This window comes from Chenopodium album, chromosome 8 (genome assembly GCF_948465745.1).
Source record: "Chenopodium album chromosome 8, dcCheAlbu1.1, whole genome shotgun sequence".
Taxonomy (NCBI): domain Eukaryota; kingdom Viridiplantae; phylum Streptophyta; class Magnoliopsida; order Caryophyllales; family Amaranthaceae; genus Chenopodium; species Chenopodium album.
Genome location: NC_137841.1, coordinates 54,321,501 through 54,337,950, shown reverse-complemented (window position 1 = coordinate 54,337,950; position 16,450 = coordinate 54,321,501). Strand labels below are relative to the sequence as shown.

The 16,450-nt window shown below is 36.4% G+C and overlaps 2 protein-coding genes across 3 annotated transcripts; one reads left to right on the top strand and one right to left on the bottom strand.

Annotated features, from left to right (window-relative positions):
* Nucleotides 1–508: 508 nt before the first annotated feature.
* On the bottom strand, nt 509–1,246 carry LOC145643055 (uncharacterized). Its single transcript, XM_081694216.1, has 2 exons — nt 1,003–1,246; nt 509–888 (listed from the first exon to the last, which is right to left on the bottom strand). The coding sequence occupies exons 1-2, from the start codon at nt 1,244–1,246 to the stop codon at nt 509–511; spliced, it is 624 nt and encodes a 207-aa protein (XP_081550342.1).
* A 4,468-nt stretch (nt 1,247–5,714) lies between these two features.
* On the top strand, nt 5,715–15,989 carry LOC145641864 (metal tolerance protein 11). Of its 2 annotated transcripts, none has more exons than XM_081692869.1 (6): nt 5,715–6,328; nt 7,452–7,561; nt 7,680–7,925; nt 10,761–10,841; nt 10,994–11,227; nt 15,149–15,989. In XM_081692869.1, exons 1-6 carry the CDS (start codon nt 6,127–6,129, stop codon nt 15,494–15,496), a joined length of 1,221 nt encoding a protein of 406 aa, XP_081548995.1. In that variant the 5' UTR covers nt 5,715–6,126; the 3' UTR covers nt 15,497–15,989. The 2 variants fall into 2 exon arrangements, with proteins under 2 accessions (XP_081548995.1, XP_081548996.1); XM_081692870.1 differs by lacking the exon at nt 5,715–6,328 and adding an exon at nt 6,877–7,016.
* The last annotated feature ends 461 nt before the right edge of the window (nt 15,990–16,450 follow it).

The following is a 16,450-nucleotide window of genomic DNA, read 5'->3' as shown; positions in this document are numbered from 1 at the left end:
TATGTCTTCTCCTTTCTAGCCTTTTTCCCATTCTTCTCTGCCTCTTCCTCATCATCTAAATCTTTTACAATTAGGGACCCTTTAGATGATCTAACCTCTACCTTCGTAGAAACAGTTTCCCATGGCACAAACACACCAACTTTATTTTTAATCCACTCTTTTTTGTTTGTAAAGTCAGTTTTCCTTTTTTCCTTGACTTTTTTTTTGGTAAATAAGCGATTTTATTGATTAAAAATCATCGCTTATACACCCAGGTCTCCTTAGGGAACAAACAAAAGGCTAAAAAAACGAAACCCTGACAGCCCAAAGAGAAGCCACCTATACAAGCTTCTTTAAAAGATTCCTATCAGAAATTTTTATATACTTAGAACTAAGACCTAACAACCTAGTTCTAATGTCAAACTTTACAGTTTTTACTTTACAGTTCTAATATGTATACTTGGAACTTTAAAATCCCACAGAGTTGTGTTTCTAGCCTTCCAAACCCAGTAGATCACTGCTAATAAGCTCATCTAGATAACCCTTTGTTGTAACTACATTGGAAGAACGGATGGTCATGACTCTCTGCATGATCACCATTGAGGAGACAATCAGTCTTGGTAATAGCCCCAAACCTGAGCAGTCTATCTCTTGTTGCCAATCTGCCATGAACTGCCAACCAAGAAATAAATTGATGCTTAGGAATAGCCCATCTTTCCCAAACAAAGTTGCTCCATCTATCTCTTCCCTGAGCAGGTTTCATAAGAGCATAAGTATTGCTTATTTTGTAAGAATCTTGCCCAATCACCCTGTTATCATACACATTGCTCAAAGTCTGCTTCATCTCACAAATCTTCTTCCAATACCAACTAGTGTCAGCTGCAGGCTGATACTCCAACAAGTTCCTTCCTTTTATGTACACACTTTTTACCCATTTCACCTAAAGATTCTCTTTATTCTGAGCTATTTCCCAAGCATGTTTCCCAATAGTAGCCTTATTCTAGGTTTCAATATCTTTAATACCCAAACCACCTTCACTTTTCAGCTTACAAACATTCTTCCAGGTTATATAGGCAAACTTATTCTGTAAGCTACCATGCCAAAGGAAATTTCTACATATAGCATTGATTTTTGTAAAAATAACCTTAGGCAAAATCATGATTTGTGCCCAATATGAATGAATACTCATAAGGACAAAGTTGATGAGTATCAGTCTAGCTGCAAAAGACAGGTTCCTTGAACTCCAAACCTTAATTCCGGCACACATTTTCTCAATCTACAGCAGACAATCTTTTAGAATAGATTGGAACACCCAAGTATCTGAAAGGGAGATTGCCCTTCTTGAAACTAGTCATGTCCAGAATTTGCTCCACACTTTCACTATTGATACTAGCACAATAAACATTAGTCTTCTCTACACTAGCTTTTAAGCCAGTAGCATTTAAGAATGCTTTGAACCCTTTCATCATCAATTTCACAGATTGAACATCTCCTTTTTAGCAGAGAATCAAATCATCTGCAAAACAAAGATGAGTAAGCCCTAAAGCTTTACACCTAGGGTGGAATTGGAAACTAGGGTGATTGCTAAAAACTTTCAAAATTCAAGACAGATACTCAACACACAACACAAACAACAGAGGTGATAAAGGATCACCTTGTCTCAAACCTCTCTTTGACCCAAAGAAACCATGAAGAGAACTATTAATCATCAAAGAGAACCTCGAGGATCTACCACAAACCAAGATAAGCTTAGTGAAGTGATCAGGAAACTGTAAAGCTTTCATCATTTCCTCTAGAAAGTCCCATTCAACAGTGTCATATGCTTTCATAAGATCTAGCTTGATAAGACAGCTAGGTGGGGCAGCTTTCCTATTATACTTCTTCATTAGATCTTGACAAACCATAATGTTATGCACAATGTATCTACTATGCACAAAGGCACTTTGATTCTCATCTATTATCTCAGGGTGCACTTTCTTCAGTCTCTCACACAAAACCTTTGCTATACATTTATAAACCACATTGCAGCAAGTAATTGGTTTAAATTCCTTGACATTCACAGGACATTTAGTCTTAGGAATCAAGGTTATGGAGGTGGTGTTAATTTCATTCAAAATCTTCCCTGTCCTTAAGAAATTAAGAATAGCTTCACTAATGTCAAAACCCACTATGTCCCAGCATTCTTTGAAAAAGTTACTCCCAAATCCATCTGGGCCAGGGGATTTATTCTCATCAATGCCAAAAATAGCTGATTTCACCTCCTCTTTATTGAAAGGAGCTGACAGCATAGCCTGCAACTCTTCATTAACCAAAGGACCTTGCTTAACAATGTGTTCATTCACTGTCTTCTTAGTTGCAGCTGCAGTACCTAGCAAGAACCCATAATACTCAAGAAAAGCTTTAGGAATATCCTCAAAATTTTCCTCATCCATGTTCTGAATAGTATAAATTCTGTTCTGAATCTGCCTTCTCTTCAAGGATTTGTGAAACATCATATTGTTCTAATCCCCTGTTGTTATCCAGTCAGCCTTTTCTTTCTATCTCAGGTAAGAATTATAGTCATCTTGAGCTGTAACCATAATTTCCCTGGCTGCCATCTCCTTCTCCCTTAACTCTATATTCTTTGGATCTCTGTGAAGCTCTAACTGACATTTATCTAACTCAGCTTTTGCCACATTGTATTGTATTTCAACATTCATAAATCCATGCTTATTATTATCAACAAGCATTTTCTTTACCTGTTTAAGCTTTTGGACCACACTGTACATCAATGTGCCCTTAATTTCATTATTCCAGATCTGCTTCACATTATCCTTGAAATCAGGTTTCCTACTCCACAGATTAAAGTATCTGAAAGGCTTTTTACCTTCCCTTTGATCTGGAAAGACAGAGACCACTCCTGGACAATGATCAAAATCACCCTCATTATGATAATACATCTCAGCATGCTTGAACAGATCAGTCCACTTATCATTCACCAGACCCCTATCTATCTTAGATAAAACCCTTGCTACCCCTTCTTGTTTGGTATTCCATGTGAAATGATTGCCCCCATATTTCATATCATATAGTTTACAGTCATCAACACAATTTCTGAAATCTTTAATCTCATTCATAGTTACAGCATCACCCATTCTCTCATCAACCTCCAGAATACAGTTGAAATCACCTAGAGCAATCCATGCCCCATCAATCTTGCTACTCGGAATTCTAAGATCATTCCATAGCACCTCCCTTTCAACCTTAGTGTTAAAAGCATAGATGAAGGTGCAGTGAAACCTTCACTCATTCCTCTAGGCTTCACAATACGGTGAATCATCTGACTAGTACACATTATTATGTCCACATCAAAAGATTGGGATTTCCAAGCAACCACTATCCTTCCTTTATTCATAGAACTATTGTTACAAGTAAAGTTCTAGCCATAAAAAACCCCTAAATAAAGGTTTCCCATGTTATGAGATTTCACCTTAGTTTCCAAGAGCCTAACTAGACCACAATTTTGAGCAACCAGAAATTGCTTAATATTTTTGTGCTTGCTGGTCAGGTTGGCTCCCCTTACATTCCAAGATAGTATTCTATCCATTGCTATCAGAGGTCTTTCTAACCTCTGCAGCTGTAATTCTCTCTGCATCAACTTCCTGTAATAACACCAGGCTATCCTGCACAATTCCACCATCACAGTTCTACAGAGCAGCAAAAGGATTACTAGTTGCTACTTTAGTGACTGGTTCAGGTAGTTTCCTTGAAGACTTTTTCACTTCTTGGAATTTATTCTCTTTTTCCTGTTCCTGTACTGTAGGTTGGACTGGCTCTAAAACTGGTTTATCCACCTTTAACTTTAGGTCTGCAGGCTTCTTCTTATCCTTAGGAACCCACATACTCGTCTTCTTGCCTCTACATGCCTCAGCTGTATGCCCCAGCTTCTTACACAAAGAGCATAAGACTGGTCTCCATTTATATTTCAAATTGACCACCACTTTGCAATCCTTCTCATTCACAAAGCTCACACTTCTGGTAGTGGTTGATCCACCCCCACCTCTAGCATAACCCTAGCATATTGCAGCTTCTCTCTCTTAGCAGTGGCTTGATCCATTTTCACCCAATTCCCCATATTACCAATAATCTTACTTAATGATTTCTCTCCCCAATATTTCAAGTCCAAGTTCTGCACCTGAACCCAAACTGGGATTATCTTGAATTCCTCCTGTGAAATTGTCATGTCTGGGTCCCAAGGTTTCAAGAATACTGGTTCATTATCAAAGAAAATTCTAGGTCCAAGCAGAGCCTTGTCCCTGTTCTCCATAGGTACAAACCTAACAATGAAAATACCCTTGTCCTTCATAGCTACTTTATCAATCCCCAAATTATCCAGATTCGTTTGAAAAACCCTTTATCCACAGAAATTGGAGGATTTGCCCCACAATTATAGCAAACAATCGATGAATTCCAAAAATCAATTTTTCGATATTTGGGTCTATACTTCTGATATGTCCAATTTATATAGCGTTTTACCCCCGTCTCGCGGTCATAATTAGTAGTGTTTTTGGCTCTTTAGGACCACTTTTATTACTAATTTGTATTTTCTAGTGTTTTCGTAGTTTTAGTTGTATTTTTCAGGAAGTTGCATCTTTGGAGCATTTTCTCGGATTTTTATGGATCAACTACGGAAGCTAGAAGGACACGGCCACTCTTGAAGCCCAGGATCGGTGAGAGCCGATGATTAAGGGCTCGGTATGAGATACCGGGGCTATTGGATCGATTACTCAAGACCCGATGAGGAAACTTAGATTGGGCCGAGGAATTGAGCCCAATCGAAATCTAAGCCTTGAAGAAGAAGACCGGGCCCGATCGGGCAAGCATACGCCCGATCTTGCTGCTGCTCCTCATACTGCAGCTGCCGCGACAACGAGCCCACCTCGTACGTTCAGCCGACCCCGAAAGGAACCAACGTTGGTCTACCCCGACCAGGTGGCCTCACTTCCAACCCCTCAGAAGAAGAGCCAAAATCATCCAGTACTACGGTATGATCGAACAATGAAGAAAAAAATATGGTAAAATTGAGAAGAGAGAGAAATTCTAAATTAAATGGAAAGTAATTAAATGCTTCAATTGGAAACAAATTAAATAACATATATACTCAGTTATGAGAACAAAATTGCGAAAGAAAGTAAAATTTAGGAACTAAGAAGAAAGACTGTCGTTAAGAGGAGGAAGGAAAATACAGCTGGGCTATCCACAAAGCAAAATGATGCCGAAAATTTGCGTTTTTAGTTGATTTTTTTTCCTCAGCCTGCAAATGGCACGAAAAGCCCGACCATTTGGGCGGGTTTGGGCAAAAAAAAAAAAAGCCCCAAGCTTGGCCCGGCTCGAGAAGTGAGCTGATTTTTTTGGCCTCGGCCCTACTTAACCTAATTATCAATAGAAACGAAATTTTTAAAACATAATAAAAAAAAAACCCTAATTTCATCACAAATACCCCACTTCTTTATCCATAACATACGTTTTGCTCTTTACTTTCGTATCTTTGTCACATCTCACATTATCCAAAACATTCATACACCACTACCACTATCATCAACAATTCAACAAACAACGACACAAAAATTTATTATTCTAGTACAAAATTAGTTGATCATCTCCACACATAAATACCATAAACTTACAATTTGCATCAAAAACTAAATCACTCTTCAAACCCCTCACATCTTAATCAACCACTCACCTCTTTCCACGTACCCTTTTTCCCACTTCATGAATGTCTCCACCTTCACTCCTTTCACTCTCTTTTGATACACTCCAAATAAAGAAACAAAACAAAACAAAATCCTTCGTATCTTCTCAATTCTTCCCCACTCTCTCTCTCTCATTCACATCAACCACATCTCGCTACGTCATACTCTCAACCAATCACAAAGCGGGTAACTTTAAACGCGCGTGAGTAACCCCCTCTTTTAACTCTTCCCCACCATTTTCTCTCTCCTCCTCAAAACTTTCCGCCTCCCACGATATTCACAATTTCACTCACCAAACTTCCGCCCAACCTCCAAAAATACCCTCCAATTTCCCAAAATACCCCTGCATTGTGGTTAAATTTTCACTTTCTACCTATTTCTCAGTGAAGAAGAATAACAGGAGAGAGAAAAAATGGGGGAAATGGTGAGACTAGACTTACGTAACGATGACGCTTCTGATGAACGCTTGCTTAACGATGCTGGCGTCACTAGCTACGACAATGGCGGCGCAACCGGTGACCTGTCATGGCGGTTGAACTTTGATGATTATCAAGTGTCTACTGAGCATAAGGAAAAACCACATCGTAAACTTCATGATTGTCTTGGAGTTTCAGGTAATTTCACAGCTTAATTTTTGAGTATTTTGAAAAAGTTTGATTATTAGTGGTAATTTGAAATTTTACTTTTGGTTTTGATATGTTTTATAGTTTTTTTGGTTGAATTTAGTTAATTAGAGTGAATTTTGGTGGAATTGAATGTTTTGAATGATTCGTTTACTATTTTGGTTATAATTCTTGTATTTTTTTTTTTGGTGAGATTCTTGTATTTTTGGATTTTCTAATAATGTTATTTTAGCTTTGGAATAGATTCTGAGTGTATTAATAGCATGTGAAATTATCTTATATAGTTAGTGATTATGCCTTTTGGTGTCCTTTTGGTTAACAGTTTTGAGTATATTGTGTGCTTGTATATGTAGTATATTGATATAAGTGGTAATTGAATTATGGAATTTCGAGTGGTCGACAGGGAATTCAACTTTTCTGGTTCGATTCCGGTCATGTCTGATTCTGATAAACATTTAGCATTATAGCCTTTGTAGGTTAATTATTAGACCTATGTAGAGGTATTAGATGCTGTTTTAATCAGTATAAAAGGTGTAGTAGCATAAGACTGTTTTGTGGTAGCTGCTGAAATTTTAGGCAGTATTGGCTTAGCTATTACGAGTTTCACTTGTCTGATAACAACCACGGGTAGCTCAGGCTGTGATGGAGAGGCTAGACTCAGCTCCGAAGTGTGGTAACAGTAAGTTCGGTTGATTATTAGTATTTTTAGTTTTTTTGTTCGTTGTGTTGTTGCTTCTTGCTTCTAGTTGGCTACTGTGTAGAGCTTTGTAGTTTATGGTTAAAAGAAGTGTGTTTTGAAAGTGGTCAAGCTGAAGCTAGACGATTTGATGATGGAAGCAATCGTTTTGTAAGGACTACTTCTTTGGTCATATGTTTTCTGTTTGTTTAATGTTTGTATACTAGAATTTAGCAGTTTGCTTCTCTTATTGGCTTGTATTTTAAAATTTCTTTGCGTTGAAAGTTTAGTAAATGCCGAGTGAGCATTTTTTAGTACTTGTTTACCTTGAAGGTTGAATTGTTGTTGAGCTACTCTAGCTGAATTATTCTTATGTAATTTGTATTTACTTATTTCTTACTTGTACTTATTTATATCTATTTATTTTGATATGTTAAGGGCCAGAAGATGATATAGCCGAATACTATCAGCAGCAGGTAGAAATGCTGGAGGGTTTTAGTGAAATGGATGCTTTGGCTGAGCGTGGGTTTGTTCCTGGGATGTCACAGGTGTGTATGCCAACAGTTTGGCTGTCTCTACCTTAGCGGTGATTTATGCTAATTTCTGCTCTTTTGAAGTGAAATGTCCTCCAGATTTGTGTCTAAGGTCACTGTTCCCCTACTGCAGGAAGAACGGGAAAGCTTGGCTAGAAGCGAAACGTTTGCTATTAGGATTTCAAATATTGCCAATATGATTCTTTTTATTGCAAAGGTTTATGCATCTGTTAAAAGTGGTTCTTTAGCAATCATTGCGTCCACGTTGGATTCACTTCTTGATCTTCTATCGGGTTTTATACTGTGGTTCACTGCATTTTCTATGTCAACACCTAATCCATATCAATACCCCATCGGAAAGAAACGTATGCAGCCACTGGTGAGCTCTTGATTTTACTTAATTATCTTATGTGCACCATGTGTTATTTTGATTTTGTGCATGTCAAAGTATCCCTAGATCCATCTACGTTTAAGGATGGAGTGACTAAGTGAGTATAAAGGTTGTAGAAATGAGCTGCCAAACATTATCTGAAGCTGATAGACAATTCTTTGAGAGTGGAATCCCTTCCTTCACAAAGGCATTTGTAGGTTGTTTTTGGCATACATATCGGCATTTTGGACATTTCTAATTAAATAGGGTCTTAAGTGATAGGAATATAAAACAATAATGATCGTAAAGCCTCTCTCCTCTCTCTCCTCCTTTCTCTCTCAAAAACCCTAGCCTCCATTGTTGAATTTTGAAGGGGCTTCCATCGATTTTAATCGGTGGAAAGCCCCAATCCTTGTTTCTTTATTGTTTTTTTAGGTTTATAATAATACTTCCTCCTTTTGGGAGGAATTTTTCTCCCTCGAAAGAAAGGGGTTCCGATCTCCTTCGAAAGACAAGGGTTTTTCGACCTCCTTCGAAAGACAAGGTTTATCTCCTCTTTTCGAGGGAGAAATTTCTTAGTTTTGAATCCATGGTAGCAGATCTAATGGATTGTCGTGAAATTATTTCGTTGGTGAAAAAGTTATCAAGTTTTCGAATACGAACGGATGAATCAGAAGGAAAACATCCTCACGGCCACAAAGGATCGTTAGATTGTCTCTCCAACAAGGCTGTAATTTTCAGCGATATAAGCGGGAGATGCTCCGCAGTGCAAGATCTACTCGACGATCGTAGTTTTTATGAAGGAATATTCTATTTGATTCAATATCTTATGTATTTGTTAACGTCGAATCTCTATTGTAGATGTCGTATGACTTTTAATTAATGAAATATTTTTGGTTTTCAAAAAAAAAAAAAAAAGTGATAGGAATATAAACTCAATTGTAAAGTATCTTTGACGGTTGAAGTAGCTAAAGTTGTTTATTCCAAAAGCATTAGTTTGTGTTCCTTTGTACCTAGTGGGTTAGTAAGGGCTGTGCTTAGAGTGGAAAGCTTTTGACTTTCTTCCTAAATCCATGTAGGCTATGGTAAGAATCGATGTAGTCTGTATAATCTTCTAATGTTGAATGGAGTAATGCAATTTTTCCATATCTTAAAGATTTGACAAGGAATCTTGATCTTCCTCATGCATTAAAGATGATATTGGTTGATGAATAAAGAAAATTCAATGAACAAGAACAGAGGGAGACCAGGGAGTAGCATGTAGTATATTTAAAATTTTGACTTCATTCATGTCCACCCAAAAGATGCTTACTTTTTCCGTCTTTGATTAACTTTGGTCTTAAAAGTTAAAAGTTATTACTACAAACTGTAACGGACCCAAGAGCTCGTGGGGACATCAGATTGGTTCTATTACTATTTTGGACTTTACCAATTCCAAACAATTTTCTGTAATTGTGGTTGATCAGCCTATAATGATTTGTGTATCGATGAGATACAAATCATACAATATGATTTATGCTTAGTCTCACTTGGTTGATTAGTTAACGTAGGAATACAGGCCCTGCTAAAATGATAATGTAATATCCTCTCCATTATTCTTGTATGCCCTTCCAAAAAAAAAAAAAAATTATCTTTGTATGCAGAACATGTATAGAAGCTGGTTCCTTATTGTTTACTCCATATAACAATAGCAGTCTTCCTCATATTTTTCCCTTTCCAGTAAGGCTTCCCTCTTGTAATGGACCACCTCATTAAAATGACTCAGTGTGTCAAGAATTTGTGATACTGCACCAACTGGATTGTATATTATAATTTGAAACATTAATATTTGTTGGTTAAATTATTAGTGTGGTAATTTTATGATTTTTTTATTGTTTACATATACTACGGTAGGTCATGTTAGTTTTTGTTGCTAGAAAACTATAAAGTCTAGGTTGAGTGATGTTCAATATGAATCTAACTATAAGGCAAAACCAAGTGCTTTTTTTTTTTTTTAAATATAAAGATTTTAACGCATTGATTACTGCTCATGGTATTAGCAATTAGATACTTATTGTCATGAGCAACAAGCTGGCATTTACAGCCAAATAGTTAAATAAAAAAAGAATTGTAGTCAACTGATTTTCATCAACCAGCCTTTAACTATTGTTTTTATTTTTTCTCCTTTTAATAGCATCATAATACACGGAAAGGATTGGATATGAAGTGAGAGATATGGTTGTAATGGATAAAAGGAGTAGATATGGGAGATTTGAAATATGAATCTTTGGCAAAAGGTAAAAAAAGGCTGATTTGATGAATAAATTGTTAGAGGGACACAGATTTTAGTGGAAAAATAGAGGTAAATTTAGAAGGAAAAGAAAAGACTAGATTTATGATATTACTAGAATGATTCCAAATTTTAGCAAAGGGGAATACTCTAATTGGAATGCGTAACAAATAAAGTGGACCAGGGGGAGCACCATGCAGTTCTATTGTATGTATGCCTTTGAAATCTACTTCTAGATAATTTAGCTGGAGATGCATATGAAATATAGTGGAAATTAAGGGGCATAATTATCCCTGCTTGCCCAAGTTTTTTCCATTCTTTGACTAATATCATGACTGTGTATATTTATCCAACACTAACCATGCTGACTTCATAGCATGCTTTTTATTAATTTTATTTGTTAATTTAATATTTTCTTTTATTGTGATGCTGGTAATTACATTTGTGCCTGAACTATGGTAATAGCTTGAGCTGCCTGTACTGGCTCATTTTGTTTTCTTCTAATTTGGTAGACACAATGTCAACTTTTGTGACAGAATTGCTAATATCCAGTATATTGGAAATGTTTTGGGCAGGGCATTCTTGTTTTTGCTTCTGTCATGGCTACGCTAGGATTGCAGATTATCTTGGAGTCAACTCGGCAGCTTTTATCTGATGTAAGTCATAGTTTAAGAAGTATTTGTTGTACTGTAGATATGTAGGCACTGGTTGGGTTTTTATTCATCTGAATCATCATTGCTTTTGTCTATTAAATTCTCACAATTCTATCTGCTTTGTAAATGATGTACTGTTTAATTGTTTGTTTCAGGAGAGTGATTTTAGCTTGAATAAGGAACAAGAAAGCTGGCTTGTGGGCATCATGCTGTCAGTTACTGTTGTTAAACTTCTGTTAGTCCTTTACTGCCGCTCTTTCACTAATGAGATAGTCAAAGCTTATGCCCAGGACCACTTCTTTGATGTTATTACAAATATAATTGGTCTTATTGCTGCTCTCCTGGCTAATTATGTTAGTGACTGGATGGACCCTGTTGGAGCTATCATTGTAAGTGCAATCAATAATTTCTTTCTTCTATATTTTGCTTTGCAGTAAGACAGTAGTTTTAGCTGTAATTTAATGCCATAACCAGGTTAGATTGGAGGTTTCTGGTGACTTCACGTAATGCCTTTTTAGGCTTTGCTTTTTTATATCTCTTCTAAGTAGTTAATTACTTATAGGAAAATCTCATGAAGGGCAGAAAGTATTTATAAAGGGTCAAAAAGTATTTGCGACTTCAAGTAGTGCCTTTGTATACTATGTATTGTTATTATTAGTTACCTCCCTTGTCTCACAACAAACACCCCCATTGTTTTGTTGAGTACTAGTGAACAAAAAACAAACTCCCCTTGCCTCACAACAAACACCCCCATTCCAAGTGAAATTAACTGAAAATCTGGATCTAATATTCGATTCAAAAATTTGGACACGTAAACCAATACGATTTTTCATTTTGAGAACTCAATTTCGCTATTAGATACTATTACGAGTATCATTTTAAAGTAACGGGTACTTGAATTATTCGATAAGCATTTTATTTTTTATCTTTATGGTCTTATGATATTTTCCTTGAAAACCATAACTCTTAAATTATTTACTATTTCATTCTAGTTTAAGTACATTGAGTTGTGTTAGTAATGTAGTTTAGATCATGTGTAGGTAATAAAAGTTGGAATGATATTAAGGATCATCTAGTTGTCTGTCCTTTTTTTTTTTTTTGAAATCTTAAAACAAAAAACAAGAAACCAAGGGTTCATTTGGCATCGATTTGGTTTTTGTTTTTCAACATCATATAATATATGGAGATTTACTTTAAATAAACCAACTTTTGCTCCATTCTCCCAAAATAAACCAACCTTTGGATTATTCCAGAATAATCCAACCTTTATACCCCATCTTCCCATATCGTACCTTGCAGGTCACCTATCCAGTACAACCGGTAATACGTGCTACGTGGCACTTCATGATTGTTTTTTTTTAATTTACTTTTTTTTTTACTAAAAAAAAAACACCCATCACCTTCTTTCTCTCTCTTCCCCCATCACCACCATAGTCCACCGTACCCCTTAGCCCCCTAACGCTTCAAGCCCACCGAAAAACACACCCCTTCCCCCAAAACTACCCGCAAACCCACCCTCCTTAGCCGGCGGTTCAAACCCCAACCTTCTCTACTGTAATTCCAATTCCCACCCACAACGGAAACCCAACCAACCCTCCCTTCACCTCCCCGTATTTGAGACAAATCACAACATAAATTAATAATTGAGGTTGAATTTGCTGTGAATTGGTGGTGGGTTGTTATTGTTGGTGTAGTGAAGTGAGGGAGAAGCTTATATATGGCAGATTGGTGGTGGTCTGGAGTGCGATCGGAGGGAGTATGATGTGTTGGTTGATGTGTGGTGGTGTAGGACGATTTGAGGGGCTGTTGTTGGTGTTGTTTGGTTGGGTTTGTTTGTGAGAAGGGCTGCTGGAATTTTTGTGAGGTGGTGCTGCTTCTAGGTGGCTTTAATGTGAGGATGGTGCTGCTGTTGTTTGTTGCAATGTGTGTTGCTGTTGTTTTGAAATGGAGCAGGGGAGTTGGTGTGTGGGTTGGGCGGTGATGGCAGGGGAAGCTGTGAGGGGGTTGGTGTGTGGTGGCATCGTGGCATGGAGGTGATGGATAAGAGGGGCAGCAGATGGAGCTTTGGGTGGTGGTAATGGATGAAGATGATGGCAAATGGTGGGAGGAAGAAGAGAGAAAGAGATGACCGGTTGTTTAGGTGATCGGTCACTTTGGTTCATTTTGGGAAGAAGAGGTATAAAGGTTGGATTATTCTAGAATAATCCAAAGGTTGGTTTATTTTGGGAGAATGGAGCAAAGATTGGTTTATTTAAAGTAATTTTTCCTATAATATATGTCATGTAAAGATTAAAGAATAAAAAATTAGTCAAACTTAGTAAAACTCGTGATAATTTTGATAAATGACAACAAAAAAGTAGAAACGCCTTTTTCTTGTTTCCTATTTTTTTTTATTAGCTAAAAAAAAAAAAAAAACAATGCCAAACAAGCCCCAAAAAAGTGGTTTGCACTTTTTTGTTGTCGGTATTCAAAATCACGACGATTCTATTAAGTTTGATTTATTTATTTATTTAATTTTATATCACATGTAATTTTCAAAATCAAAATTTGTTATGAAGTTATAACAAACTATAATTGGGAGTTGGGACTAGTGAAGTTGTTTGTTTCATAACAGTCTGTAAGTACTTTTGGTATATTTTCTACCTTCAAAATCAAGTTGTTGACTTACCTCCCTACTTATGTAGTTGTTCTCATAACTACTAGAGCCTCTATATCCTACTTCAAACCAAACATCTTTTTAAACTTCACAAGAATACGGAGTAGTACTTTTCCAAAAGTGCCTATCATTTTAGAAAAGTAGCTTTGTACCTCCAAAGCAAATGAATATTTAATCTTTCGAATGCTTCAAAACAGTCTTCTGGATTAATTCCTCAATTCCATATTGTACTGTTGTAGCGGATTTTCAGTCTTGTTGGCTAAATTTTTGACCATTGTTTATCAACATTATGGCCTTGCTCTTTGATTCATTCCACCTTAAAAGATAGGTTTCAAGAAAAATGATTTTTCATAAGGCATAACTGCGCAAGGGTCAAAGTTTAGATAGGGGTCAGTCAGTTGAAACAAGGATCAGTAAGATGTAAACTTATAAGGGCCAATATGTTCAATTTAGAGCTAAAGAGGCAAATAAGGTCACATAATGGAATGGGAAGACAGCCATATATTAGCTATGTTTATGAACTACACTCAAATCAAATCCTTTTTTTTTTTTTTTTTTTTTTTTTTTTTTTTTTCTTCCCAGATTATAATAACAATATTTTGGCAGTGTAATTATATGTATACATTAAGATAGTAGGGGTCAACTTCGTGACCTTTATGAATCTCGAATATACTGTGAAATGAGTACGTAATATGATTAAACTGCTCGTCATTTTTTAATGTTGAATTCAAACTTTTGATGTAACTATATGCTATACTTCATCTATTACTTTGTTTTCAACTAGTGTTAGGTCTTGGATGGGGTGGAATGGTGGTCTATATAAAGGAAAATGTTAAAGATCCTCTTATCATCTTGTTCAAATTTAGTAGTGTGGTTTGCCAGCTAATGTGTTTTAGAAGCTGGCATGCCAATGTTTTACTTCTTCTGTTCTTTTTTACTTGACCGGTTTCTTTTATCATGCTTGCCAATGCAAAACTTTAACGGTAAATAACTTTAATTCTCCGTAATTAAAAAATATTAAAATTATATATTATAATAGTACTTGTTGAGACGAATTTAAAATGATCAACATAAATATGTTTTTCCTTACATATTATTCACAAAACACGGTCAAAGGAAGGGTGGTAAATAGTGTAAAAGTCAAAGCGGGTCAAGTAAAAAAGAACGGAGGAAGTAACAGATTTGTAAGGATTCTTGTGTATTGGAATGTGTGCATGACCCCTTGAACATGTATTAGGGCCTTAGGGGTCTCTTGAAGTTTTTATATCCTTGGCATTGTGAATATGATGTAGCTGTCTAGTAGCAGGGATGAGGTCAACATGTTCAAAAAACGCATGATACTTGATCTTGGTATTGGGGCTAGGGTCTTTGTTTCTTTGGACATAGTCAAAATCAAACTTTCTATTTCTTATTGAGCGAACCTTAAATGATTAGTATTACTGTCAGCAAGCCCATGTTACGTTGTTACCTGGTTAATTTCTTTGTCAAAAAGATTCTGTATTGGTATGAAGTTCTTACAACTCTCTTAATTCAGAGCTTTCTTCAGTATATTTTGCAATTTTGATGATGAATACATGCTTATTTTCCTCCCTTTAAACTCATTATTTCTTATTGAAAATTCTTGAATGCTCATAGACATTTTCTCTTCTTGTAGCTTGCTCTGTACACAATACGTACTTGGTCAATGACAGTGTTGGAAAATGTCAACTCATTGGTTGGAAAATCTGCTACACCAGACTTCCTGCAGAAATTAACATATCTGTGTTGGAACCACCACAAGGCAATCCGGCATATTGATACAGTTCGAGCATACACTTTTGGATCCCACTACTTTGTTGAGGTTGACATAGTACTGCCTGCAAGCATGCCTCTGCAAGAAGCGCATGACATTGGGGAAACTTTGCAAGAGAAACTTGAACTCTTACCTGAGATTGAACGTGCTTTTGTTCACCTGGATTATGAATATACTCACAAACCTGAGCATGCTCAAGCCCATTTATGAATGTCCACAGTTGAAGGAATTATTTCCTGCTGGATTTTATCCTTTATTTATGCTGGATATGCTTGATGACGGAAGTCCAAATGTGAGATTTGGATAATAATTTGTCCGACTATTGAAAGGAAGAATTGACTGAACAGAGCCGTGTATGATATTTTGAAATGGGAATTGGATGAGCATTCTACAATACCAGAACCATTATGATACGATCTTCATTCTGTCATCATCGGAACTTTGGAAGTAATGAGTAGAATGAGTTGAACTCTGAGCTGTGAAGCTGTGGAATTTCTATATGCATAGGAAGTCAAGGTTGATATTTATAGGGAAGTTATATGCTCTGTAACCCTTCAAAATTGTTGTATTGAGCTTCTTATCCGGTTAATGATTATTTTGGTTCGATGTGTATAAGCTATACCCGAATTCTATGTGTCATGAGTTCATGACTTTGTTCTCTCAATGTATATGATTAACTCGCATTGCATCAAACTTTTTGACCGATGATGACTAGATACTGTTTTTAGAACAACCATCATACAACTCACCCTACATGCTAGTTACAAGGAGTAGTTCTATATGCAAGCTCTTTGCGTGTGAAATATCATTGAATAGTTGGACAATGTGCTAATAAAGCTGATGGCCTATCTTGCTGTATTTATTCAGCTTTTTTTTCTTTCTGAAGTGTCTTCTAATTTGCCGCGCCAAGAGTTAAATAGAAATTCCTTGCAGGGAGTTGAAGTGTGTCAGGATGCCCTAGAGGCCTAGAGGTATCTCACCTCCTATAGCAGCAGTATTTTCTGCCGAGCTGATGTCTAAACGGAGGAGGGTGCTAAATTGCTACAAAATTCTATAAATAAGTATGTAATACAAATACAATCTAAGTGATCTCTTTGTTTATTTCTAAAGGGCATGTTTATTTGTGAAAATTTTGAAATTATTTAGTATTGGGGGAGGAAGGAA

Bases quoted from the DNA above. Each gene is read 5' to 3' on its own strand.
- LOC145641864 (XM_081692869.1), top strand. From the start codon at position 6,127: ATGGGGGAAATGGTGAGACTAGACTTACGTAACGATGACGCTTCTGAT. The intron at 7,926-10,760 runs GTGAGCTCTTGA...TGTTTTGGGCAG, and splicing joins AGAAACGTATGCAGCCACTG to GGCATTCTTGTTTTTGCTTC. The intron at 11,228-15,148 runs GTAAGTGCAATC...CTCTTCTTGTAG, and splicing joins ACCCTGTTGGAGCTATCATT to CTTGCTCTGTACACAATACG.
- LOC145643055 (XM_081694216.1), bottom strand. From the start codon at position 1,246: ATGTGTGCCGGAATTAAGGTTTGGAGTTCAAGGAACCTGTCTTTTGCA. The intron at 889-1,002 runs GTATTAAAGATA...TGTACATAAAAG, and splicing joins GAAAAGTGAAGGTGGTTTGG to GAAGGAACTTGTTGGAGTAT.